Source organism: Falco naumanni, chromosome 3 (assembly GCF_017639655.2).
Source record: "Falco naumanni isolate bFalNau1 chromosome 3, bFalNau1.pat, whole genome shotgun sequence".
In the NCBI taxonomy this organism is placed as follows: Eukaryota; Metazoa; Chordata; class Aves; order Falconiformes; family Falconidae; genus Falco; species Falco naumanni.
This window is the reverse complement of record NC_054056.1, coordinates 110,969,305-110,996,825: the sequence shown is the minus strand read 5'-3', so window position 1 is coordinate 110,996,825 and position 27,521 is coordinate 110,969,305. Positions and strand designations below refer to the sequence as shown.

The 27,521-nt window shown below is 42.1% G+C and overlaps 1 protein-coding gene across 1 annotated transcript in view; it reads left to right on the top strand.

The window, feature by feature from the left end:
* Window positions 1-27,521, top strand: part of MYO10 (myosin X) — a 167,659-nt gene that overhangs the window by 73,673 nt on the left and 66,465 nt on the right. The window contains exons 4-10 of the mRNA XM_040585573.1: window positions 14,720-14,907; window positions 21,849-21,983; window positions 22,971-23,095; window positions 24,000-24,013; window positions 24,139-24,223; window positions 24,890-24,993; window positions 27,206-27,335. Coding sequence (XP_040441507.1) covers window positions 14,720-14,907; window positions 21,849-21,983; window positions 22,971-23,095; window positions 24,000-24,013; window positions 24,139-24,223; window positions 24,890-24,993; window positions 27,206-27,335 — 781 coding nt within the window. The remainder of the gene's footprint in view (window positions 1-14,719; window positions 14,908-21,848; window positions 21,984-22,970; window positions 23,096-23,999; window positions 24,014-24,138; window positions 24,224-24,889; window positions 24,994-27,205; window positions 27,336-27,521) is intronic.

Genomic DNA, 27,521 nt, shown 5'->3' with positions numbered 1-27,521 from the left:
AACTGTGTTGAACAGTTCAATATTTTAATGTTTGATGTTAAAAAAAAATAATAAAAGGACTGAAAGGTGCATTAAGGTTACTTTTGTTGAAGGCACACTTGCAGGTGAAGAAGTTAGGTTCCTGCTCATTCTGTTTCAGGACCAGGTTGGTTCTTGTACAGGACAGTAGAAGGCACTGGAGTTTGTGCCAGGAGCAATCAAAACTTCTCAGGTTGTACTTTAGCCTTTTCCCTTCCCTCCAAAAAATCCCCTCCCTTGGCTAGGAATTGCTTCATCAGTGTAGTGCACATACTGTCTCTTGTGTCCTTGGCACCTTGGCTGTAACTGTCCTTTCTGCATTAAGGATAAATGGGGAAGGTGTGTGCCCCTCTCCCCTCTGAGTTTAGGGGCTGATCATCCCACTGAAAGGCTTCTTGCCATCCCTGAATATAAACCACTGTATAATTGCCACGTCCTGGCTTTTAGCTTACCAGGTCCCTTTTTACTTCAGCTCTGTGTCCACATCCTGAGTAGAGGAAAAAGATACGCAGATGTGTATGCTGGCATTTTTTGAGTAATACTTGTAATACTACAAACATATTAGTGTGGTTCTTGAGTCTGGCAGCTTTTTGTTAGTTTTTTTCAGGGGCAGTGAGACTGGGAAGCACCTTTGTACCCTTAATGAGGAATGTGCTTAATTAGGACATAAGTTTTGGGGCTTGCTTCTTCACACACACACGCAAAATTATATGAATCGTAGTATACTAAATTGTAGTGTAAAGTGTATATAATTTCAAAAATATGTAAGAAACAATTAAAAGGAAATTTAAACAGTTGCTTTGTCAGGAAGAGAATTATTTTTGCAAATCTTCCACTGTTAACTTGTGTGTTTGTCTGTATTCAAGGAGCTGTTTCTCCAGCAGTGAGCATTTAAGTAAATACCTTCAGATGTTTGAGTTCAGTTTAATCTTCCTTTACTTAGTAACATTTTTGTCTCGCATAATCATACCCATGTTCCCAAACTCTTCACTACTTCCTAATTAGTACTGTAAAGATACTTGCTACGAATGCCAAGTTGTGTCAACCATGTCAGTGACTTTCTTTGCTGCTGCCAACAACTGCAACTGTAAAGGGTCAGCAGAGAATTTTCTGTATTTTCTTGCTGTTTCTTGGGGATGGAGGAATACTGGTTTAGCATACAGACCGTGTTTGCAGTGTGAGTGATGCCTGGCTCTGTACTCAATGAGTTGAAGCTCTTGGCTTAATCTGTGCTGTTAGGGAGAAGGTGAATGACAAAAATTGTTCGTCTCTGTGTGCAACTATCTTTTTGTATCAATGTCAAGTCTGCTGACGCCTGTTTGTGATACTTTTTGTCTGAATTTCTGTGAAAGAAAAACAGGCATGCTTTCCCTTTTTGGCCTGGGAGAAGCATGGGATGTACAAGCTCTTTGTGGATTACTTAAAGCAGGCTCCTGTCTGATATTTTTTCAGGTTTCTTGATCAATACTGCTTTTATCTAAAAGTTTCCTTCTGGGCTATCACTACTTTTGTTGTCCAGGGGAGGAGAAGAGTTAGGATGGCAGTGATCCTGTGGTGCAAAAGTTTTCATTGCTACTTCCTTCTCCATTTTACTCCATCAGGAATAACTTCGTAGGGGGGGTCCAGCTCCTGGACATTGGCATACAAGGTTTAACACCCATCTTTGAATGCTCAGATTAGCTTGTGTGCTAGGCTGGTATGTGGCAGAATATGGAAAGATAAACAGTAGTGCTAAAAGTGGAAGGCGTCCACATTTGAAAATGGAGCCTTTGGTGAATGAGAATGAGGGATTTCGTTGCCTCTGAAGCAAGGCCAGCACAGGGCACGCAGTGTGGTGAGGGGAAGGGCTGCAGTGGCCATTCTTGTCCCTGTTCAAAGGCAAGTTGTTCTCAAAGCTGTTGATCCCGGTTTACTTTTAGTTAAGTACACATTGCAGAGGAGACTGGCTTAGCCTTGGAGAGGATGCTGTAAAAACCACACGGTGTGGGTTGTGCTGCAGGACACACCAATGGATGGTGTTTGAGTCTCTGTGGCCAGCGGTTAGTTACTGATGTAGGCAAGCGAATTTCAAAAGAGCAGACGAGGATTAGAGAGCAGCTTTTGCTGAGGTGAAGGGCAGGGTGGAAATAACTGCAGTATACATTGTGCAGGTCAATATGGAGGTTTTCATCATCAGATCCACCCTAGGTTGCCTGAGTTCAAGCAATAAACAAGTTTCAAAGCAAATCTGATTATGTTTTTCATTTTGAATTAAGCTCTAAAGTACCAGGTAGGCACATTCCCCTTTGAAGTGGTGATGATTTGACACGTGCCCACCTTGTTTAGGTGGAGAACGTGTACCCATGCCTAGAGAGGCATGCTGCATGGGGTGGGCTGTGGCAGCCCCTTGGCCACCCTTCCCTGATGAAGAGAGTGGTCCTCAGGTTGTCCAGCAGTTGGGTGTGGTGGCCAGGGAGGGAGAGAGAGAACATAACCTATTTTTGCTCACTCTCAAGTTAGGACTGCAGCTTGCCCACCAGTAATTGTAACCATCTGTTAGATTTATGTGCATATGTATAAAACCTTATGTACCAGCCACGTAGACATGTAGTGCTGTACCAGCCACATCCACATCAGAGGGAGGATGATGGTAATTAGGAGCTGTTTTTGTGGCTGGCTTCCTTTCTCTCTTCAGCTGAAGCAACAAACATGGAATAACTTTGATGAGAAAGCAACATTTCTCTGATTTTAAAAAAAGGTGTTAAACAGGAAAAGTTGTCGCTTCCCTGACGAGGTTGCTTGCAGAGCTCCTAGCCACTTCATTACACTGAATGCTCAGCTATCTGTTCTTAAAAGGCATATTCAGTTATTTATGCATCGATTTTTAAATCTATTTGTGTTTGTTTACTTTAGCAGCACATTCAGTTGTAGTTTGTTAAACTTGCAGTAATTAGATAGTTTATCTCCCTCAAAGTCCATGAGGGTTCCCTGAGGCAACTAGTTGATGTTTGTGCAGTATTAATCAATAATGACTATCGAGTTTTTTTCAAATTCTGTTTGCAGACACAGACGCTTTAATATCTGGGTCAGTTGCTGTCTGTGACTTGTTTGTCTAGGTTTTTGCATGTCATTTTTTTCTCAGTACAGTATAACTCATTTCGGAACCGGTGCAGTTGCTCTGTGCCGTTAGGTTGGTCAGCAGGAAGTGGATGTTGCTGCATGTTATAGTGAGAAAATAGCAGGGCACACTGAATTCATGGTTAATTAAATACAGACAGACATAATTCATTATATGCTTAGAAAGCACTCTTGTTCAGATGTCATCTACCATGGACAGAAGTTGTAGGTGGAGGCAGAGAGACAAAGTAAGAACATTAGAAGCAAACAGTAGCCCTAAAGTGTTTGCTTATAAAGACAAAAGCTGTCATGACTGATTTCTTAAATGAAAAACTTGGATACATTTGGATACAAAGAATGTGTATCAAGGGCCCATATGCCATCCTGGACAGCTCAGCAGCCTTGGTCTTTGGCCTGTCATGCCTCATAGTATAAATAAGTGTGAGCCATTGACTTAAAAAAACCCCAAACCCACCAAACAATGGTACGCACAAATTGTCGTTAATTAGTACCATAAAACATATATAAATATTGTACGTGAACATTTAGGCCAAGTCCTTAGTTATTACACTAGCTCCTCGAACTACATTTATCCTGGTCTTGTCTGCAACCCAGCTGTGGTTGCACAGTTCCTCTCCGCAGGCACCCAGTGCTCTAGAGCAGCCCCAATAACCACTTTGCAGGAGCTGCTCTATGGTCATTGCGGAAACTGCTGTTTGTGTAATTGCTCTGCTTTTACAGTAAATAAATTCTAACAGCGTGCTGATGAATCACGGTGTTTTTCATGCCTTCCTATGCTACTGGGGAGATGGGGAAGATTCCCTCCACCAGCTCCTTCAGTGGTGGTGCAGAGAGCAGAGAACGCCATTGCTAAGAATGCATGGCAGATGTCTATACATAGATACTTACCTCCATAATTAGCGTGTTATGCTTACACACATCAGATAATGTTTTCAAAATGCAGTTCAAAGTGAGTTCCTGTCTCCAAGCCTTAATTGCAGCTTCCATTTTACATCTATTACTAGAGAGCAGAAGACAAAGATCTGTAAAAACACAGCAGACTTTTAATTGGAAATCTAGTAGAATTTATTTCTGGTGATTGCTATTGCTAAAGGATAGTCAGTTATATAGATCAACAGTTGACTGCCAAAGACCAATTACCGTAATTTTTTATTTGTTTTTTTAATACGTTAGAGGAAAAACAGGTGTAATGATATGAGAAGTAAACAAATGCCATTGGTCAGTGAACCAACTTTGCTTCTGAATTTCTCCGTACTGCAGAACTTGTGGGACTGCTAATAATAACAACAACAAAGAATGTTTGCCTGAATTTTGTGCTCACAACTGAAAACACGTGGGATTTTAAAGGTGTGTATTTTCAGATCTTAGCAAATATTTCAGCCTGAGGTGGTGTGATCAACATGATATCATTAAAAGGGGAGCTGCTCAGAAAGGTCTGTGTAATGGAGTACACTATCATGTTTACAACAGCTACACAAGCACACTGCAATGTATGCAGTGGCTGCATATATGCAATGGCTGCACAAACACGTAAGTTTATATTATGGTTTGCATCACATCAGGTACTTGTTGGTAGCCTGCTGTGTGTATGTGCTGCAGTAGGCATCTTACCCTCTGTCATCAGGGGGCTGTTTTCAGTGAGACAAATGGGGAGGTAGAGCAGGTCAAAGTTTTATTAAACCATGAAAAAACTTGCTCTTTCTGCCTGCTCTGTAATAGTATTTTTCTTCTCATTTGGTTGATTGGTAGGAGAATAAATAATACATGGAGGGTCAAGAGGGTCAATTCCTGTTGACTTCCATGAGTTTAGAATGATACCTAAGCCCTACTTAATGATAACTTCATATAAAAAATGTAGAGATCTATCATCTTGTGAAGGTTTTGTCATCAGTGGTGGTATATATTGCTAATGTCTTGTCAGATATGAAGGCTTGTTTTCATGTTATTTTCTCCACACCTTCATTCAATGTCACTGCTAACTCAGTGAATTCAGAACAGAAAGTTCTGTGTGCAAATCAAATGTGCAAAATCAAAAGGCAGATTTTTCAGTCAGTTGCTTAAGTACTGCCACCAGCTTAGTGCTGTTCAGTCAGAGCTTTTGCAAATGGTGCTGAACGTCTCTGCGTGTTCTTCTGCCTCACTTATAGGTAAGCTTTGGCTCCTTTCTGTAAGGTCTGTTGCTCCCAGTCCTGCAAAGGCATTTAAAGGAGGGCAGGAATTTGGACTCCGAAACTCAAGCCACTTGTCTTTCACCAGCACATGTTTTCTTAACATGAGTTAGGCTTTGACTGTAAAGTGAGCTGCACAAAACTTACTGGTTGTGCTACGCTCTCCGCCTGCCTTATTCACAAATTCCAGCAGTTTAATACTAGAAAAACCACAGACAACCTATTTAAGTTGAGAAGGAATTAAATTACTTTTATAGCTATTGTCTACCTGCCTAAATGGACTGTTGATTCATAGCCAGGCTGTTACTTTTATTTGAAAAGATGTCCATCTCTTGCAAGCAGTTTCAGCTATTTCCTTTTGATGTCTGTCAGTCTTTCCTTTTAAAAGCAAATGGAGTCCAAAAGTTCAATTTAGCAGATTTTTGACTGCTAATACCATTTGTCATCTGATTTCTAGACCCACAGCTGTTTGGCAGCAGTTTGGTATCATCCAAGAAAATACCTGGCACGGACTTAGATTTCAGTTATTCTGGCTTTTTATTTCTGTTTTCATGCTCTGTTAAAGTGTAATTCCTGCTCTTCCTGCTCTCGTCCTAAAAAAAGCACTTTGTATAGAAGAGGTCTTAAAACATTAAATGGAAGCTATGAAAATCTGGATATCGGTATGTAAAATAGTCGCAGGGAGAATGAAGCAGATCTCCAAAACTTGTTAAAAGTATTTCTCCGCTGTTCTAGGAACACTGCTTTTTGGTGCATCGTCTGCCAGCATTTTTGTTTTCATTTGCATGTGTTTTCTCTGAAAAGCCCCTTCATCTTCCCAAGATGAGTCTATAGGAAGGAAAAAGACCTTTTTTTTTTTTTCCCTTGCTGGAGGGTGAATTAGACCTTCAGACAGCTTTGAAAGACTCATTTGAGCACTGTGCAATAACAAAGCAGGAAGAAGAACTAGTGTGTGGCCACAGGCCATCTGAAATGAAGTGGCGAGCCATGGGGTCTCTGCTCTCTGTGGGGCTTTTTCTGATTTGAGCTAGAGATTGCCTGGTTCGAGTTAAGCTGTGCACTTGTGCGCACAGATTGCTGCAGTCTGATGTGCAAACCTTCGTTCACATGCTGAATTGTAGCCCGTGAAAATGACAAAAATCAATGTCTCGTTGTGATCAATTGCATTTTTTGTTCAGGAGGTCACCTCCTCTCTCCACTTCGCAAGGTGAAGAGACATGCTCTTCCATAACTGTTTATATAAACAGTCCGTACACAAAAGATCATTATCCTGACATTCAGTGGATAGGGCTTCTACATGGTAGAGATTGTACTGTATTAGCAAAAAAGTGCAGTAAAACCAAGGAGACACAGTCCTTTTTGTACAAGAGAAAATCTGTCATAACCTGTGAAGTTCTTAAGTAACGAAAGATGTCTATCTGACACCGGTGTTACTGTCTGTTGGTTTGTTTTTTTCCTTCAGCTATAGCAATGCTCTTTTATCAGCCTTTCTTTACATTGGTTTCATATTTCCCAGCTGGATTTTTCTTTTTGTGCAGATTGTGGGTAACATTTGTAGAGTTTCCTTAAGTTTCTCCATCCACATTGAACAGTCTGTTCAGTAGGGGAAAATTGTTGGAGAAATAAAATAAGATTAAATTATGAGTTTCTCTCTTACCCTGTGGAGAGCTCTTAGGTTTGTACAGGTTCTTCACCGTCTCTGAGCCTTCTGTGGGGTTAAGCTGAAAGATTTGACTACCTCTGTGCACTGTTTTGGGTATTTACACTGACAACTAAGGTGACCAAACCCCACTTTTTAATGCTCAAGAAATAGATCTAGGCAGCTTCAGTTAGCTGCCTAGCACAAGGGCACTATGGATGTGCAAGGTTGAAGCTGTAGGGAGTGGAAAGGGTTCGCCTAATGTAGAAGGTAGCTGGGTTACAAAGTAGCACTTTTTTTTCGCAAAGAGGTACCATAGCCTTTGCCCTTGGAGAGGCTTGGGAACAGGACAGTGTTGTTTAATGCTCTTGTACCAAGGGAAGCTTAAGGTCACAGTTGTGGGTTGAAGGGTCGATACAACAGACAAGGATGCATCTGGCAGGGTATGCTGTTGCCCAGAAGTTGCCTCTGATCATCTGAAATCATGTATTTAAAAAAATTCCAAAATTATTCCAAAATCTTGTGAACTGTGCCAGTGAAAACAAGCATAAAGCCTGGCTTTAAAAATGCCTCGGTCTGTTACGCCTTGGATCTGATATGTGCCAAGGACGGGAATGGAAAAGACCACCAAGGAGGGAGGTGGTAGAAGAGATGTAAGCTGCAGCTTACATCATGCACTGATGCACATGGAAAAGTGCAGCTAAGCGGTGTGAATGTGCCTGAGATAACACTTTTCAAAAATGATGACAAGGAGGACATTTAGCAGGTGGGCTTTGGATATAGGTAGCTGCCTGTTGGTACTTGATCATCTTCATGGCATTCTCTGTTGTGTTCTGGTTCCCTTCTGAAGGTCTTCTCATGTGGATGTTAACTCTCGCATTTGCAGTGTGACCTGTGCGTTTACAAACAGCTCATTTTACAATCAATTCTACAACTGACCTTGAGAAGAAAAAAGGACGATTTAGGGGTAATGTTGTGCGCATTGGCAAGGAACACAGAGATAAAGAAAAGCAAGGCTGATGTAAATTTGAGTGGTTGGAAACCCACCATGAGTCACCAAACATGCTGAGGGCTGCAGAAGCCCAAGCATGTAAGGATGATTATAGAGTATCACATTTCCATCTTAGAAATGGCTTGGTTGGTTGAAAACATCTAAACTTGTAGTTTAGTACTTCACTTTGATTGTGGTTTTTAAGAAAGGAGCTTGGCTTCAGACATGAGACAACTGGATTCCATCCCACTGAAATCAGTATGGGACTAGCTGAACGATGGTGTCTGCTTACCACAGAGAGGATAAATCCAGGCCCTACCATGAACAAGGGCATTAATTATCATCCTGTTTATAGTATACCCTTACCCCTTATGCTGCCTCCCCTATAAAAAGCACCCCAAAATATGGTCCAGCCATCTTTCTCCTTTTTATGCTGATGTGCATGTGGTGGTTGACCTAGTTATCTTTGCCTCAGAATAAACTCGGTCATGGTTACTGTCAGTCTCTTTACCTGGAGAGAACAGCAGCTCTATCTGCAGCGTGGAGCAAACTCTTCTGTTCCCATGTTTTGTGTCCTGATACCTTGAAAGTTGAAAGTATAACAAAGTTTGGTGGCTATTTTGTGGTCTTTCAAATTTTGCCTGTCCTCAGCGTGTTCTCTGGAAACGCTGGTGGTGTAATTCAGTAAGGTTACTGTAGCTGTGATGATTTAAAAGTCTGGGAGATGTGTACGTTGTGTAGAACAGTGGTAAAATATTTTCCCTTACATTGCCTAAAAGTGACATATAAGTGGCTTTCTAGGCAGCCGGTTGCACTGCAGTTTGATTTGAAGTTTCCCATATATTAAGGCTAAGCCCAGAAAATAGTTTTTGTTGAATAAATTGTTAAATTGATACTATTACCCTCTTAAAAAAAAAAAAAAAGCCCTTACTTTTCTGGCACAGAATCAGTCCCTTAAGTGACTGACTGCAGGGAAGCCAGGGGTCGCTCAAAAACAACCCAGAAACATATTTTTTGAGGCATCTGTAAACATGCTTTTCTTTCTGTAATGAGACGGATTTTTCTTTTCCTGAAAAGCGCTCTTAAGAGAGTTGGACAAAACAGTATTTCTCAATATTAATGTATCTGTCTGTTACAAAACAATCTTAATTCTATGTTTGATTGGTTCCAACATTTCTGATACCAGGTTTTGAAGAATATATTGATTTTTGGTATCACTGAAGAAACACAATGATAGAGATTGAGGAATGCACTCTCCTTCTGCCTGTGGTAATAGTGCAGTTTTCTTTTCTGTTATGATTGTTGATCAAAGACTTAGTTCAGGAGCAGCACATGATGCCCTTTGAGTCCTCCAGAGTCCTCCAGCCTGCTCTGCACCCTCCCTGTAACATGAGATACAGGCTTTGTCCTCCCCATTCATCCCCCCTCCCGCCTTTTGGTTCCCTATTTAATTATTTAAGAAAGAAGGAGGAATGGGATGTCTCAGATGCTAGCAGTCTGGGAAGCACAGAGGGGTACCTTGACATAGAGGGGTGAAAGGAGGTCATGAGAAAAACAGTGTGGGATAAAATTGGTGACCCTACATGGGAAGAACAAGCTTGGGTAAACCACAGAAATCATAAAGGATCCTCAGAAATCGAGCAATTACTGTGGAGGTGCAGAAGCCTTGGCGTAAAAGGGAAGAAGTGGGAGGTGGATGGTTGCTGGATATGGAGCAAAGCTGAAAGGATACACCCAAAAAAGCACCTGTGAAGGGGAGAAGGTGGAGAGCAAGGTGGTCCTGATATGTTTAATGTGTTTGGTTTATAGGGTTAGTTAAGTGATCTTGCATTAGGGCAGTTTCCTTTTTTGTTGCTTTTTCTGTGTACTGAACCTGAAAAAAAGATTTGAAGGGGAAATTTCTTACTCTACTTTTTCATCTTCTAGTCTGAAAGCCTTTTCTACATGGGAAAGATAGACATTTCAAACTGTATTTAGTTCTTCTATTGCAAACTTCTTTCTTGTATTTTTAAGCTAACTTGAAAAAGTGTATTTTAATCAGTAAAGCTTTTTTTTGATCATTTACGTTTGCTTGGCATCAAAGTAAAATGATTGTGTCTTCCTTAAAAAAATAAAAAAAAACCCTCTCATGTTAGACAGGTCTACTCTGACATTGCAGGTTTTCCTAGAGTATTTCTGTGGGTATCCGAAATCTTTGTGAGCTGAGCTCTTGAACCTTGTTAAAGAACTAATTGGTTTTGAGTGTTTGAAGAAGTCAGGGGGTGATGTCACTACAGAGGTTGAAAGCTGATTGCTATCAGAAGGCAACAAGGAAAACAAAAAAAGCATTAGGAGAACTGTTGAAAAATCCCTTCCTTTCTCAAGTACATCTTTCATTTTGACTCTTGCGATGCGATTGCCCTACTGAATGTCTAGCTGAGAAGACAGGGCTTGAACTTCTAATTTTGAAAGTCCTCTTAGAGGATCAGCAAACAATCTTATTTCCTCTTTTGTGCTAGAACAGGGAGCAGGATTGTCTGTGGTTTATGACCAAAAGTGTTTTGGAAGATGCATTGTTAATGTAAAATTTCAGTAAAAATTCTGGGAAAGTGGGAAAGAAGCCCGGACTTCTAATATGGTGATCAAAGCACTACATTGGGATTCAGGCTGAATAACTCAACTTTCATTTATTTTTGGGTTTAAATAAATGTATCAGCAGTAATCTGATAACAAGTTGTTGCTGGTTCGGTCTGTAACAAAGTAAGTCAGGAGTTTCTATGTGGTTCTCTCTGAAGCGTTGAGTTGGTCATATAACAGAAAAGTAAACTGTCGGGTTCATTGCAACAGATTTTAAAAATCAGGCTTGTGATAGGAGCTCTGCGCAGTATTTCTCTGAAATACCCCTCAAACTGTTTCAACTGGAAATCTTCAGAAATCCTGTCCGCTTGTTAGTGCCGTAGCAGATGTATGAGCATTTTTCCCTATTCATAACTGCTTTGGAGTGCTTTCATTAAAATAAGTAATTATTGACTGCAGGAATCAGATTAGAATCTGCAAAGAACAAAGAGAAAATGTAATGCACTCTCTTTTAAGCAAAGTGGAAGTGACATTCTTAAGTGAAAATACCTTTTATGAAATTTCATCCAAACGGCTGCCTTGTAATGTTAGCATAATAAAGTAATTCAGAGATCCCACTTCTGGCTGTTAGCTGCTTTAATCTGCCACGTGATGATGCCTGGTGCAGAAACAGCATTCAGGAGACAATACCCATCCGCCGAGCAGCCCTGCACTTTTTGTGTATCTTTACACTGGTTTAACTTGCTGCTAAGATGCTTGCACTTGTGAAACTGGAAACGCTGCCCTCCGAGAATGGGGTTGCAAGAAAGGGGTTGTGTTGGGTGGCTGCTCAGTCCCCAGGGGGAGGGAAAGCGGAGCCCAGCACACGGGGAGGGTCAGGTGGTGCTTTTCTGTGTGTGGGTGCAGGTCATGCCGCACCTCAGGTCCCTGACTTGGTGGCTCTTAGAGGTGCCAGGGCAGAGGCTCGCAGAAGTAGGATCTACTGTTTGTAACATACTGCTACTAGTAAGAGCGTGTGAAAGTTACTGGATGGGAGAAGCTTGGAAGTGATGTAGGAAATTATTTTTGCAGTGTATCTTGCTGCTGTTGAGTGACCTGTGGAAATTTACAAAGACTTTGGGAAGATCTGTCTTTTAATGGGAACCGTTTTAATAATGGGAATAGTTTTTAACAGCGGTGCTGCTTTAGCTCATTGATGCCTTGCTGAACTGCCTTGGGTTAAGGCGGAACTTCCACTTGGTTGGGCCAGCTAACTCCCCATTAGTCCGTGCAGGTATCTAGTTGTACCTGGGCTGGGTTGTGACACTTGGTAGATGGTAAATCTGATCCACTGTGTTTATGTATGAAGAATATAGCTTTTTTATGACCTTGCCTTGGGATGAGGAAGTTGTTTTTTGAGGGCCTGAGTTTGTTCTGTCTTGCATCGTTGTAATTTGGTGACAATTTGTGCACGCATTTAACTTGTTCTGCGAAGAGGTGATACGTACTCAAAGCACCAGAAGACTGGAACCACAAAATGGGAGCTGTTTCAGTAGAGGCTGTGGTTCTTCATGGTTTTGTTGAAATAAAAAGAGAGAGAAAGAAGTTTTAAAATAGTGACATCTTCTAAGTGGTATTCCATGAGGTGATTTAGGAATTGTTTTTGCCACTATTGTTTCTGCTATTCACCGGGTTTCTGTTCTTGCCATAATACACTACCTTTTCCTCTGAGATGCCTTACATGAATTATGAGGCAACGAAGCTAGCTGACTTTCTTTAATAAAAACCTTTTTCTTATTTGCAGCAAGGACTAATATTCTGGAAGCATGTATGTATTTTTTTAAAAAAATAAGCTTAAGTCATGTGAAAGATTGCCTCGTGTTAAGCAAGTCTGTGCAGAAGTGGGCTGCTGTCGCCTTTTATGATATTTACTGTGTGAAATAGGAGAAGCAAGAAAAGTCACACCATAGTTGTTGGTGGTGCAGGTTTGCCACTGCTTTATCACAGGGAGATTGGGGAGCGTGGTGATGTTGTTCTGTCAGGTACCTGGTCACGCAGAAGCTATAGAGTGGATGCTTATGGTTGTAAAGTTAGATGGTGTCGTGTTTCACAGGGATTTTTAAATTTGCTTCTTTGTCATGGCATCTGTTGTGATGGCATGCCTCAAGTTACTCTTCTTACATTTTAGTAAGGCCTTAGTCAAACTTTAATAAGGTAAAGAGGAAGATTAGCAGTCTATTTTGTTGTTCATGCTTGCACTGTATTCATGTAAGAAGATAATAAAAAAAATCTTAAAACTTTGCCCATGCAGTCTGTGCTGAAATATGCACCAAACTGATGAATTTTGTTCATTTTCTCCGTCACTCTCTATCCACTTCAATACATTTTTCAAATAAAATCAAATTAAGTGAGGTAGGAGATAATATTAAGCATGGTATCTCCAGAATTTCCAGCGCATTTCCGGGGCATGTGAAATTAATTGATATATCATATGGTTCTCAGAGACTTCCTCATTAGTTATTTAAGAACTGAAGAGAGGATGATCCTAGGAAATTAAGCTGTTGTCTCAGTGCTGTAATTGCCCTGCGATATGATCTTGTGTTGAAATGTGTTGAAATGGTATCTTTCCTCTAGATGAAACCTTCTGAGCTATTCCACAGCATGGAGTTTTTATAAAACACATGTATCGAAACTTCACAGCTCTGTAAAAGGTACTTGAGTTACAGTGAGGAGGAATATTCCCCTTGCAGCTAATAAAATCATCATAATTTCAAGGACACTGCTGCAGCCCCCTTAACAAGAGCTCAGAGCTGCTGCTTGCATTGGCCTGATGGAGGAGGAACAGGTGGGTAACAGGGAACATAACAGCAGGGTGACAGTGAGACCAGAGAGCTGATACACAGCGATAATTACATGTTAATTAAGGAGAAGAGGCAGGCAGGTAGATGTGGAATGTGAACGCTGTGGCAGAAACCGACAGAGAGGAAAGGAGACGCAGGGGAGCTGACGGTCCCTGGGTTTCAGCGAGTGCCCCGGTGGCGGCTTGCTGGGGCGGAGGGGGGCTGCAGGAGGGGCGGGGGGCTGTGTTCCCGTGGCTTGCCTTATCCAGCCCTTTCTGGGTAGGGTGCTGCGGAGGTGAGGAGAGCCTCAGTCCTGCTGTCAGCTTCACAGCTGGTTGCTGTCGGGGGCGAGAGGGGTTGGCTGCTGGTGAAACATCTGTCTGTGCGCGGGGACCATGTTACAGGCTGGAGGCTTCGCAGCCTGGCTCCTCGCAAGCCCGCAGCGAGGCTGTTGAAGCCAGGTGTCAGCTTCCTGCCTGGAACTGCAGAAAGGGTGCTTAGCAAAACAAAATTAGCATCACAGTGGTAATGCCATACGCGCCATATGATGAATCAATTAATTTCACAGGCCCAGGAAATGTGCTGGAAGTTCTGGAGATACCATGCTTAATACTATCTCCTACCTCACTTAATTTGATTTTATGTGAAAAATGTATTGAAGTAGAGAGAGGGTGACAGAAAGTGAAGAGCAGTGTGAATAGGCTGTTGCAAGTGATCACATTACCACAGCCTAATGAGTTCAGGCGAATGGGAATGGGCATAAGCTGCTACCTGGGTGGTTTTAACTGATGTGCTCTCTAATTGCAGTGGGATAGAAAGGCATGCCTTGTCAGCTGCCATTGTGCATCAAAATAGTAATAAATTAAATTGCAAAACTCCAGTGTTTCGGGAGCATCTGCCAGTTGACGTGCTTTTCTTAGAGCCTGCTACTATATAACCGTGCTAGCATATACCATAATGTATGATAATTCCATTTTAAAAATGAGTAGCCAAGATGGACTTGGAATACTGTACATGGAAACATGGACTTTTGCACCTAGACCTGGGGGACAGTCAGGTTTTTAGTAACTTCAGCGAGTCCCTAAGAACGTGTGAGAAGCTGCTGTAGACTGGTGCTTGTAGTCATTACTATGCAGCTGTAAGCGGCCTTAAGGCAGCGATGCATCAGCCGAGGAGCTGTGCTGTAGGTGGGGTGAGCTTGAAAACATGGCAGAGGTGGAAACAACTTTTACCCTTCTGTTGCTTTTGTTAAAAGGAAGAAAGCAGGGGGGAAATGCCAAAGGATTTTCTTTATCCAAAGGATTGCTAGGCTTTTGCAAATGTATTTGTTGTCTTTTATTTGGGAAGAGTGTTAATCTGTTCCACCCCATGTGTAATAACAAACTGGGCGGGGGGGGCTGTGCTTTTGCAGACCTACATTGGTTCGATAGTTGCCTCTGTGAACCCTTACAAGAGCATCCCGGGACTGTATGACTGCGCTGCGGTGGAGCGATACAGCAAGCACCACATGGGAGAGATTGCACCTCATATCTTCGCTGTGGCGAACGAGTGCTACCGCTGCCTTTGGAAGCGCCATGACAACCAGTGTATCCTCATCAGGTAAATGGTGGTGGTGGCTGCTGCTGCTGCTTTGACTGTCCCTGCTGGTGAGCCTTCCAGATACGGTTTAGGCCCATAGGTTTGGGTCACATGGAGAGCAGAACTCCAAAAGAAAGTAGACTTTAAAGCATTGGAGTTTTGGGAGAGAGTTCTGAACTCACTCTGTATCATTCTGTGGACCTGTAACTAAATGTTAATTTTTCTCATGCATCTTATGATTTCTGTAAGTGAAAAAATCTATTGTGTTTTTGTGCATTTTTTGCTACTTGCCTATCAAATGTTACCCCAAGTGCTTTCCCCACCGGTTGAAAATCCTCGTGCGGCTGAGTATGTCACCACTAGAGCCTGAACTCTGTATCTAGAGGAAAGGAAAAAATAGCACACCACTCTTGAGAAATGTGGCAAATAATAATAGCAAAAGAGAAAACCCTCCACGTTGCAGCCATATAATTCTGCTTGATTAATCTTCCTTGCTTGATCTCATCATGTTTAATTTAATGGTGATTTAATAGCTTCCCATTTGATCCACTGTGTCACTGGTATTCAGGATCTCACTGCTGCCGAACGTACGTTGAGAGCAGTTGGCATTTCAATCGCTTTTCGCTGCTTTCAGCTCCTCCTTCCTTGCTCCAGAAGAGCTGAAAACACAGCCAGCTCTTTTCCCTTTCCCCTGCCTGCCAGCTCAGCTGCCTTGGCTCGCATGTGGGCAGGGAAGCAGAAGCCTTGCCGGCTGGATCGGGAGCAGCCGCTCGCTTGGTGGCAATGGCAGCGTGGCACCAGCCACCAGGGTCCGGGCGGGGGTGAGAGAGCTTGTGTTTCCCCTCCCTCTCCTGCCTTTGCAGTGTTTTTGTGATTAAGCCTGTTTGCTCTTGCCTTCTTGCAGCACAAGTTAAGTGTAGAGAGCTCTTCAAACAAGGTGACACAATTTCAGGTGTCCCCCGACTTCCATGTGAGCCCTTGTGACAGCCGTGGAACCACAGCATGGGGGCAGCCGGTGGGCCAGGGGGGGGGTGGTTCAGGGTGCGGGCAGCACCTTTAGCAATAGGCAGTTTCTACTGGCATTTAAGATTACAGGCCAGTTTGCAAGGCTTGCTGGCGAAGAGGTGTATTTGGCACACATGGTTCAGTATTGTTCAGACGGCTGTTAGAAATGTAGATCAGATGCAACACAACTGGGTCTGGTTCCAACTTTCTGCAAGCTCTCAGGTCGCGGTTCCTGCCTGCCGTCGCCTCTAGGCAGGTTCTGCCTGTGGCACAAAGGCAGAGGGGGTTCAGTGTGTTTTTCAGGTTTTTTTCCAGCTGTGTTTTTCCTTTTTATTATTTAATACATAGTGCTGTACATATATAGCCGAGTCCAGGTGACACTCCAAAAAAAAGCCAAAATGCACAGAGATCTTTGTCACGTGAAGGTAGCTGGCCTGGAGTCATGATTTTATGTTAATGTCAGGTAGTTAATTGTGAGCAGCCCCTGTACCTAAATATTGGGAAACAATTTCTAGTGCCTAGCAGGTGGCTGTTGGTATTTCTGTCATTGTGTACTGGTCCAAGTATTTTACCTTTCCTTCCAGCTTCCCACAAGCTGCCAAGAGAAAAGCAGGTTGTGTCCTAAAAAGGACATAAGCAGAACTCTCTTGATATTCCAGAGGAGTCTCCAGCAGTCCCTGTTCTGTAAACCATGTGCCTTGGTACAGACAAACCATAATATGGAGAAGTTTTGCATTAGCAGTTCCTTTTAAAATTGTTTACTGTTGTCGTAGATTAAAACAATGATTTGTGTAAGTTCAGTGTTTCAGACAAGTGCCGCAATGCAACCTTATAAGGGTATCTTGTTTCTACAGAAATTGAGGGAATGTGCAATTGAAATAAAAAAATAAAAAGTTAAATCTGCTTTCCTAAAACAGTATTACATGCTGTATCTGTGAAGGACTCAGAACAGGATTTTTTTTTAAATTACTGAAGGTTCTCAATGGCTCTCACGAGGTTTGGGAAGGTCCCTGTGATCATGGGGTTAGTTTGGAGCATCAGAAGTGGATGTATACCAGTGTGCTCATCCAATTCGGCATCCTGGTTATTCCTGCATCTTTTACTGTCTTAGAATTAGATGTTGCAACAAGTCACTGTCAGGCTTTCTTGGTTACTCCCGGCATTTGGAAAAAAAGGTCAAGTGGAGCTCCGCAGCGTCTGGATTCAGGTAGACATCCTGGTCTTGTATGTTATGTAAGAGATGCTAAAAAGGAAAAAGTTGTTGCATCACGAAACACAACAAACAGTTACATCCAGTTCAGACGAGTGACTTGTTCGTGTAGGCTTCACGTTCTGATTTACCTGCTCCTAACTTCGGGATCTAAAAGCTCAGTAGCAATTTGTCGTGTCCGCCCCCCGCCCCCCCCCAAGACGTATGGTGCCGAACGGGTCCTTTCATCCTCTGGGCTCGCGGTGCCCCCTGCTGGCACCTGGGTCTGGCTCAGCCTGGCTTTGGAGCTGCTTCCTTAAGGCTTCGGGTTCAAAAATCTGTTTTGAGATGCTTGGGATGTCTGGGTGGAATAGGATGAGAGGGTTAAGGCAAGAACCTGAATTAAAAACTGCCATCAGTAGTGACTCAAAATGTAATATAAATGAGAGACTATTTTTCCAGTGTAACCACCCGGACCAGAGGTGAAAAGGAAGGAAATACAGACGAGATGATATTAAATGGGGTCACCCAGAGATGTTTATTTATCAGTCTGTGTTACACAGGGTTATTTTAATTCATGATAGTGCTGCATAAAAATGACTTGGCAGCCTAAAATGTCAACAAAATAACACATTGAAGAAGCTGTGCACAACCTGTGCATTAGAATATTTACACTGTTGTGAAATGGTATTTTTGTTTTCCCATGCTAAAAATTGTTCATCTAGCTACTGAACTAGAGTTTTCATGTAGGGAAAACCATCTACATCAAGTGCTTAGTTTCATGTTTAGCTGAACTTACTGCAAAGTCCAGTTTCATATAAAACAGGGGAAGGGGGGGGGGGGGGAAACCAAAACAAAAGCCAACACAAAAGTCTACCACAGTTAAATTTGATGCTGCAACAGACACATTAAAAAAATTAAATAATTAACGTCTAGTGATTCTTCAGCTGGGTGCCTTGGCAGGAGCATGAAGGAGTCCATGTTACTCAAGGAATAGCCAAACAGCTTGTCCTGGTGTAGGGAAGGGACCGAGTTCCCCCGCAATTACCTGGTGTTCACAAGTTGGGACCAAGTTCAAACCCCCACCCTTTATTGTAAGAATAGGAGAGTATCTGTAGGGGGTTTATTTGTTGCTGCTCTGTTTATAAGGTGGTCTAGTCCATGTACAAGCACACACAGGCTCTTCTCTCAGATACAATAGCAGCTGATGCACTTTAAGCACTTGAAGTGTAAAGCACTTGAAGGAGCAGCAATAGTTACGCTGAGTGACATTCAAGTTGGTGCGTAAGTGGGAAATCACAGTCTGACACCAGTTTGTTCTCTCTGTTATCATCAGATGGCCTGGCATTTTTGTTGTTGTTGTTCAGCTTGAAAATCAGTGTGAACCAAAAGTACCAAAAGTACTCTTTTGATGAGACCCAGGCTGTGATGGGAAGGCTTCTCATGAGACCGACACACCAAAATTCACATGTGCGTTTGACAGACTGTATTTGCTGAAGAGGCCTGTTTGGACTGTGTGTGTCTGTCTTTGGGGTTTTAAAGCTAGCAGATGGAACTGAGAAGTGATTTAGAGTAGTGCCTCACTGCCTCGCTCATTTAGAGTCCTTCAGAATGAGGAGTCTGTCTGGGTGACCCCTTTTTCCACTGCAGCAGTCTGGAGTCTAGGCTGCTGCGCCCTTAGCAAGATGCCCTGCGTACAGCAAGTCACGGAGAAAGTCTAAAGATCTCCTAAATGGGGGCCTTGTGGGTTGCTGTCACACTTAATATAGTCACAGTACCGAACGTAGCGATGTGGAACGAGCTGGGCACTTAAACTCACAGGGTGGAAAGGTTGCTGGAAAGGTTGTCTGTGCACTAAAATAATCACCCTTGTACTGACCTTGGCAACTTCTTACAGGCATAGGCTTTCTACGGAGTCTGAAATACTGATCCCACTCAGTGTACCGTTAGTATGTGTACTGTAGGGTTAAATAAACAACTTTACAGTTTAGCATGCTTGTTCTTGATTTTCATCTCATCAGTAACTGGGTTTTATAAAGCATTTTTGTAAAGGAAAAATGCAGAGCTAACTTGGGACCCATAATTTTACGTCATCGAGCTGAGACACACCGTACAGGGGTGAAACCGTACTGTCATGCCGGGGGCTCGGGGAACCCATCCACTCAGTGCTCAGTAGTGGTTGTGGGAGTGAAAAGAACAGAATAGAATAGAATAGGAGAGGTTACTAGTAGATTAATAGAGAGCATGGAGCAAATCCAGCCTTCGCTCGTATTTTGAGTATGTTGCACAAGCCTTTCCCCCTCCATTCCTTGGTATCCAGGAGGACTTTGTAGAGCTGGAGGTGGTTCAGAGGAGAGCAAAAAGGAGCGATCAGAAGAATAGTGTGGTTTCATACGCGGGAATGGCTAGCGGAGATGGGCAACTCAAACTAGGGGAGCTATCCATGAAGTCATGTGCAACAGAGAGAGGGAGGAGTGGGATGAGTTGTTGTTTTCTCCTTCCAAGAGAGCTGGGGGCCGCCAAATGAAGCCGATAGGAGGCAGATCCAAACGACGACATGTTTGTGTGCTTTCAAAGGGAGTATGGCTAGAAACTCATGGAAGATAAATCCATTGAGGGTTACAAGACACATGGTTGCAAACGAGGTTTCGATCAGGAACCCTCTGAACAGCAAATAAGTGGAAGCTGGAAGAACACAGAAGGGAAGTATCACATGTCTGGGCATCTCCGTATGGCAACTGTCAGAGGACACTGACCAGGTAGATCTTTGGCCTGACGCTGTTTTGAGCCTCTCCTGTTGTAAGAAAAGATCAAGAGCATGTAATTGTGCATAATACCAACTGTACCAGAGATAGGCACAGGAAATACTTTTCTATCAGCTTTGAATATCTCACTTGTAGAATTGTTCTTGATTATGGTGGGGTAACTTTTAGCTTCTATAAAAATGGGACAGAAATTGGGGGGAGAGGAGGGATGGTGTCAGTGAAAGAGCTCATATTCTCCTTGGCACCTGTATCCTTGCTGTTGACATATACGTTGCTCGGAGGGTGAGAATTTAGGCGGGCATCGTTTGGTGATTTTTTGCAGTGTTTTTGCACTAAACAAGGGTGATGCAAGGGTTTGTGAAGCTCTTTCAAAACTAGCAGCAGAAATGTTTTGTACAAGAAGCAAGTATTCCGTACAGTGAATATTAAATATTTACTTTGCTGGCAAAGGAGCATGAGTGAGGGCCTGCAAAGAGAATGGGAACAAACACCAAAAAGGCCAGATGTCAAAGGTAAAACTAAATTAAAAATACTACAGAGTTTGTTTGAGATGGTATAAGTATGATGGATGAATCATACTGGCTGGAACGTATCAGTGGATAGCATATCTTGTATGAAGTTTTATGAAACATTTTAAAGCCACTGATTCTTCTTGGGAAATGCTTAAATCTGAGCAACAAAACTCTGTATCTCGTTATGTTTTCTGAATGCCTCTTCCCCGATTATTTTTTTAATCGTTGGCATTTATTTGCAGGAAAATGTTGTGCTGCTTTCTTGAACTGTACCTTTCTTCTTTACTTTTTACTAGAAAGCATCATTATACTTTGCCATAACTTAAAATCACCAGGCTCGCCACTCCGCAGTGGCACAACAGAAGACTGTCAAATACACTAAGCTTGCTCCATGTGCCCGGTAGTGCTCCATCAAAGTCCATGACAAAACTCCCACTTGCTACAGTGAAAAGGGTAGGATAAGACTGAAATGTACCTCCTTTCACTTGGGAGCAAACTGGAATTAGGCACAGCTTAATGAAGAACTAGGAAAACTAGGAATAAGGCTGCAGCTTAGGATACAATGCTATGACTTCAGATGAAAAGTAAGCAAACCAGACAAACTTTAACCACAGGTTTTGTTTCTTAATGGCTCACGGTGGGATTTTAGCTATACGACTACATAATTGAAGGGAAATTACATTGGAGAAATGAGCCAATTCTATACCTTCCCTTTTTTAGAGTGTTGGTTTTGAAGAGAAGGCGAGTATATTGCCTCCTGTTTGTATCAGCAAGATTGCTTATTAACAGTTTGGTTTTAAAATGTCAATTTAACATTATCAAATAGCTTTGTTCTGCTGTGGGTGAAGATAAGAGGTTTTACATCTCTGATGGTGATGAGAGGTGAAAATTGTAGATTTCAAACTCATGAGTCTGGTTTATTTGGATGGGCATATAAAAAGTTTAGTTAAAGAATATGTAGCTCGCTAAGAATATCAGAATTAATTATATTAGTAGCCTTTATGTGATCTAATATGCACTGATGTCTCTGACCTCCTCCTTCCCACAGCTGGGCTCCCTCCTTAGCTAGGTCGCTGCAACATAATCACAAACTTTCCCAGCTTAATTCGTATCCTGGACTTTCTTCCTGACCATTGCCATGCCTTTGTTCTAACTTTGTTTTTCCATGTTGGTGAGAATTGTTGCATAGCTGTTTGTATTCAGAGAGCTCTTCGTTGCCTCATGGGTGTTGGGTACATCCTTATGCAATCAATGCCTTGCAGTGTTGTCTGAACAATGGTGTGAAGACTAAAGATAGCTTGCATTTTGTGTTGGATGTCATATTCAGCAAGCTTAAAGGGTTCTTCTGCTGCTGTTTGAGTATCGTTTCTAATCACCCCTATCTTCTTGAACCCCAGTTATTTGGGGTATGGAGGGCTGGCCAGACAGAGAGCTTTTGCACTGGCAGCTTGAACTGTGCAAACACTTTTCTCCTCCTTCCTCGTCTTGCAGTGGTGAAAGTGGTGCTGGTAAGACAGAAAGCACAAAGCTGATTCTCAAGTTCTTGTCTGCAATGAGCCAACATTCACTGGAGTTGTCCTGCAGAGAGAAGACCTCCTGTGTGGAGCAAGCTATTCTTGAGAGCAGGTACTAGATCTTTCAGCACACAGGTATTTTTTTCCAGAAGATGTAAGCCTTGTCATTGAAATAAGAGCTTGCAATGTAATTAAAGACGTGGGTGCATTTACAAAACAGTAAAATGAAATAGGAAAAGGGGAAAATTTCCATTAAACAGAATTACCTGGCTACTCTAGAGAGTTGTGAGCGCAGTGGTATATCTTAATGAAGCAAAAACATACAGAGTTTTGAAATGGACGATGCTTTAGTGGTGGATTTCATTTTTGTTTGGGGCTGAATTCAAATAATCAGAGGGAGGGAAATGTGTGATGGAAGGGAGAAACGATTGCTTTTGGTTTGTGTAGCCTGGGGATAAGGTAGAACAAGATACAGCATGGTGAAGATAAAGTGTGCAAGTGGTAAAAACATGCTGAGGAAAGGGAGGGTAAGGGGAACTGATAAGACAGATGAGTAAATACATACATCAGAGAAATTGGACTAAGCAAGCAAAAAAAAAAAATCAATGTTCAAATAAAGTAGCACATGGTTTTAAACCATTTGAAAACAAAGACAGTTAGAGATGCTATTACTTTTGTTTATCATGCTTCATCTCTGTTTTACCTGCTGTATCTTGATGTAATTATTTTTTTTTAATTGCCGTAGGACAAGGACTATTTTCCCTACATCTGTCTAGCCATTTGCATGTGCTGAGATGTCTTATTTCTATAATTTGAGTACTGCAGTGAGAATTGTGTGCATCTTTTGAACACTTAGAGATTAAGCTGCAGAGTAGTTTAATGTGATTAGTGCTCCTGTTGTTTGGATACTTGCGTGTTTTGATAGAAAATTGAGATGCCCTTTGTTAATAAATTGAGGGTAATACTGAGGATTTAGGCTGTGGCTGAGGAAGGTGCCAGAAATGAACTTTTTGGAGTGCTGTTGCATTCACCAGTCCCATGTGAAACCGTTGGCATGCTGGTCACACGTTAACACTCTTCTTCTTCCGTATTTTCACAGCCCAATAATGGAAGCTTTTGGCAACGCGAAGACTGTTTACAACAACAACTCAAGTCGCTTTGGGAAGTTTATTCAGCTGAACATCTGTCAGAAGGGGAACATTCAGGGAGGAAGAATTATAGATTGTATCCTCATTCAGTGATTTTTACCCCAGTTTGTGGGCAGCACCCACATACCTCCTCTGTGGAGGACTGGGAGAGAAGTGGCTCAGTCTTGTTTGTCCTTTCACCTCCGTTCTGAAACATACATAATTAAATTGAGCTGATGCAGGTGGGAAAGGGAAGCAGTACCACCACATTCTGCATGAGGTCATGCACACATACATGTGCATTTGTGGTGAGGTGGGGTGTGTATGCTCTTGGAGGACCAGGATTTTATATTGCTGCTGCTAGTGTGGCTCATGTGCATGTTCCCGCATAATGAGCTTAAAACAGCCTGAGTTCTTTGGGATAACTTCAGTTGTCAGCTAGTTCCCTCATTTATTATGTCTGAAGATAAGCCTCTTACTTTTCTGGAAAAGTACATGGAAGGGTAGAGCTGCTGAATTTCTGCAGTGTGCCTGGTGAGACAAATCCTCGAATTTGTCCTGAATTTGGCAAAATTGGATTATGAGCCAGCACCACTAGAGCAACAGAGGTGTGGGAATGAGGAATACACTAAGGGGTTCCTACCTAGCATTTTGAACATAAGCTGCTTTTGCAGTGGGACAGATTTCATCCTTAAAGCTGTTTCCAAGCTTTAGGGAAAAGAAAAAGTAAAGAAAAGCAGATGTTGTTTAAAATCCAGAACATGACAAGCCCAGTTTTGTTGGGATGGAGGGGAAGGAGGTGGGGGAACGCATTGGTATTAGAACAGCTGCAGTATTATCATTGTTGCTACTTTATTCATCTTGTTATGGCAGTAGGAACATCGTAAGAAAAGACGATTACACTCTTCCTATTGTCTCAAATGAAAGAATAAGATTAGGAATAGTTCGTGTGTTAATTGCTTCTTTATTCCTTGACTGAATTTTTTTCTTCCTGGGTATAGATTTATTGGAAAAAGTAAGTTGGCGTTTGCTTTTGCTCAGTTAATTTTGTTTGATTTAATGTTTTCTTTGAAATTGTGGATGAAAAAATTCTCCTTTAAAAACAATTGCTTGAATGGAAACTGTTTTTTACTTTGACAGAATCGTGTAGTAAGACAAAACCCTGGGGAAAGAAATTATCATATATTCTATGCTCTGCTGGCAGGGATAGAAGAGAGAGAGAAAGGTGAGTGGCAAAACGCGAGTCGCGCAACCGTAGTGTCTTTCTGTTAGCAGTCAGCCATGGTGACAGCCGTAGAGAATTTAACTGCAAAACCCACTAACCCAAGCAGAGAAATAGGTTATGTATTCAGCTGGGATTCAGTGTGTGTGAATTTGAGCTCAACTTGATAAAGCAAACTGCTTAGTTGAAGAATGTCACTGAACTGCTGGTAATTTTTCTCCCAGCTTCTGCTTTGGCCCTGGAAAAATTATTTGGGGACAAACACGCCTCATTCTGTTCAAGCTGAATATTTTTGCTGGTACTAAAAAACTCCACAGCAACAAAGAGAAATAATTCTGGTTCCTCTAATCCTCTCTCTTAAAGAATAAATCCACAGAACAAAGGAAATTACATTTGTATATTTGCAAAATTGCTTAAAGCTGTCTCAACATCTCCCTTTAGGCCTGCTGTCTTTGCATGCTAAGAAGTAGAGTTAACTCCATTGTGCAGCTAAATAAAGCAAAACCCAGCAAAATGAAATGCCATATCTGATCTTAATATACAACTTTGTGCATCTTCATAACTTCTGAGCAAACAAATTTCAGACTGTGACACAGTAACTTGTGGAGTGCTTTTGTTTTGCGATGTGTTGTGGTTTTTTTCACTCGTCCTCTTTTCTCTCCTCGTTAGATGCTTTTTACTTATCTGTACCAGAGAACTACCACTACCTGAATCAATCTGGATGTATAGCGGATAAGACAATCAGTGACAAAGATTCTTTCAAGGAAGTCATTGTGAGTTGTTTCGCTAGTTCTTTATGCTTTAAAAATGCTGGAGGTTCAGGTGGCTGGGGCCCATTGACAGAGCAGGGGGCAAAGCCGCCTTGTGCTTACCTGCACGTGTGGCTCCCTCATTGAGGCACTAATCTTACAGGGACTTACATTTTCTAGTAAAACTTTGCTGTCATTTTGAGGATGTCTTTACCCTCCCCCCAATATCTGATTTTTACTCTATCATATCGAACTGTGCTATAATTTAGTTGAAATGATTACATTTTGGAATGAAAAGATTATCGGTTGGGAAGACAGTGAGACATTTACATGCCTTTGCCTATCCCTGCAGTGCTTTGCATTAGAGCTATGTCAACTTCTGTTGTTTTTCCATCCTAAAGCTTTGTCCAGATAATGTAGCATCTACTGGGTCAAGTTAGCAGCACGGCACATGGGGAGTGAAGCACCTGGCTTTCGGTGACTCTTTATGTTGCATCTGGGAAATCCAGTTATATGGAGTAACTTTCACAATTGAGCTGAGGAAAATGTAAACGCAGATTAAAAAATAGATGCCGATGGAATGTTTATCTGAATGGCTTTGTCTTATACCCACAACAGTTAGGTACAGCAATTAGTCTATACTGACTGTTAGGATAATTGCTGTTTGATTACTATATCACTGAGGTGACGTGTTAGATTTTAAAAATCAGAAAAAATACTTGGTTTTATGCCCTTCACCAGGCTATTTTTGCTTAGCTATGTTAATCTCTTTGCCAAATTGACAAACTAATGTGTAGTGGATGCAACCGTTATTTTTAGTGTAAAAAAACCCTCATCTAGTGTGGTGGAAGGAGGTTGGAAAAGTTGGTAACTTAACTATATTGTAGTCACATGCTTAAGTTGATGAGCGTGACATTTAATTTGTGCTAATCATCCCAGGGTAGGCAGAGCATGAAATCAGCTGGGCAGGTGACGCTTGCGTGCTGCCTGCGGCGGGGGGCTTGGAGCAGGGGCTGAGGCTGCCAGGCGGCGTTCCCAGAGCAGGAGGTGGGCAGAAACCCCGCCGATCACCCTCGCCGGTCTTTTCCTATTATAGTCATCTCCTTTGCCTGTTGTTATTGTGGTTTAAGTCTCGGAAACGTTATTTAAGTGCAAATTTTTGTAGGAGGCAGGGAGGAAGGAGGAACTGAATGGCGAGCGTGGAGACGAACTCCTAGTGCTACTGCCTTTCTTAGAGCTCTGTTGTGAAAGGTCTTCTATGCAAAATAAACCTTCAGCCATTATCTCTTCTCTGCTTTTAATTGTGGGATGAGTCTGAGGCTTTTCCATTTGTGATTGATGATTTGTACAAGATAAAACGAGTCGTGTGTCATCTGTCAGACACCTGCAGTGACTGTAACGTGATGAGTCTAACTGTAAGGGTGGTAAAACTGTGATTTGGTCCCAGACAGGCTCATATTAGAGCCAAATTTGGGAAATTCTGGTCATTTCAAGAGGCATACAATTACTTACCCTTTCTGTGCAAGAGGAAAGTGTATGTTCATCCTCTTGTTTTAATATTTCTTCAGACAGAGAATTACTGTTCTCATTTATGTAGTTGAGCCTTGATCACTGCCGTATTGTTTATTCATAAATTCAGTACATTTTATATAGATCTCTTTTGCTTGCTGGATTCTGCTGTAAGATGTCAGACCACACCACTAAGGTGTGTGTTTGGGCTTCACAGCTTGCCCAGAATATGCTGCAGAGGGCTGTTCTGAAGTCTCCATGGATGAGACAACAAATGAGCAAATCCCAACATGTTGCTGTGCTTCTTCCCCCGTGCCCTGTTGCCTACAAGGCTAACTGGCAAAACTTGGTAAAAACACAGAGGAGGTTATCAGTTACTAATGCCAATTAGTGAAATCACGCCTGATGCACGACTCAGTAGGGCATATCATTCTGATATTTGTGCAGTTTTAATGAAGAATTTGAAAGCAAATTACAGCATCCTTACAGCATAAGGAGGAGATTTCTTAAAACCAGAGCAATACTTACTTGTTCCAAGATGTCCCTGTCAGGTCTTCCAGTGTATTCAATTTGAGATGAAACCAAAGGAATTAACTGTTCCTGCCAGCCCTCTTGTCAGTCCTGGCTTGCTTTTCTAAGGCCTGACAACGCATTTTGGTGGGTTTGTCCTTGTCGCCGTTTTTGAGTCAGTGTGCGTGTTATTGAAGAAGCTCACATGTCATTCCAGACTGCAATGGAAGTGATGCAGTTCAGCAAGGAGGAGGTGCGAGAAGTTTTGAGGCTGTTGGCTGGCATTTTGCATCTAGGAAATGTTGAGTTCATCACTGCTGGTGGGGCACAGGTGTCCTTTAAAACAGGTGAGAAGGCTGTGCATCCAAATGTAAGTGTTTCTTGAGGTTGCGAAAACAATATTCATTGCTAGTATACGTGACCATAGCAAAGGCAAATAGTCAAGGGGTCTTACTGCCTTTTAGCATCTGTAAATATTGATTAAAATGTTAGGGGTTTGGCAGATAAGGCAAATTAGTCTGTTGCTGGATGCT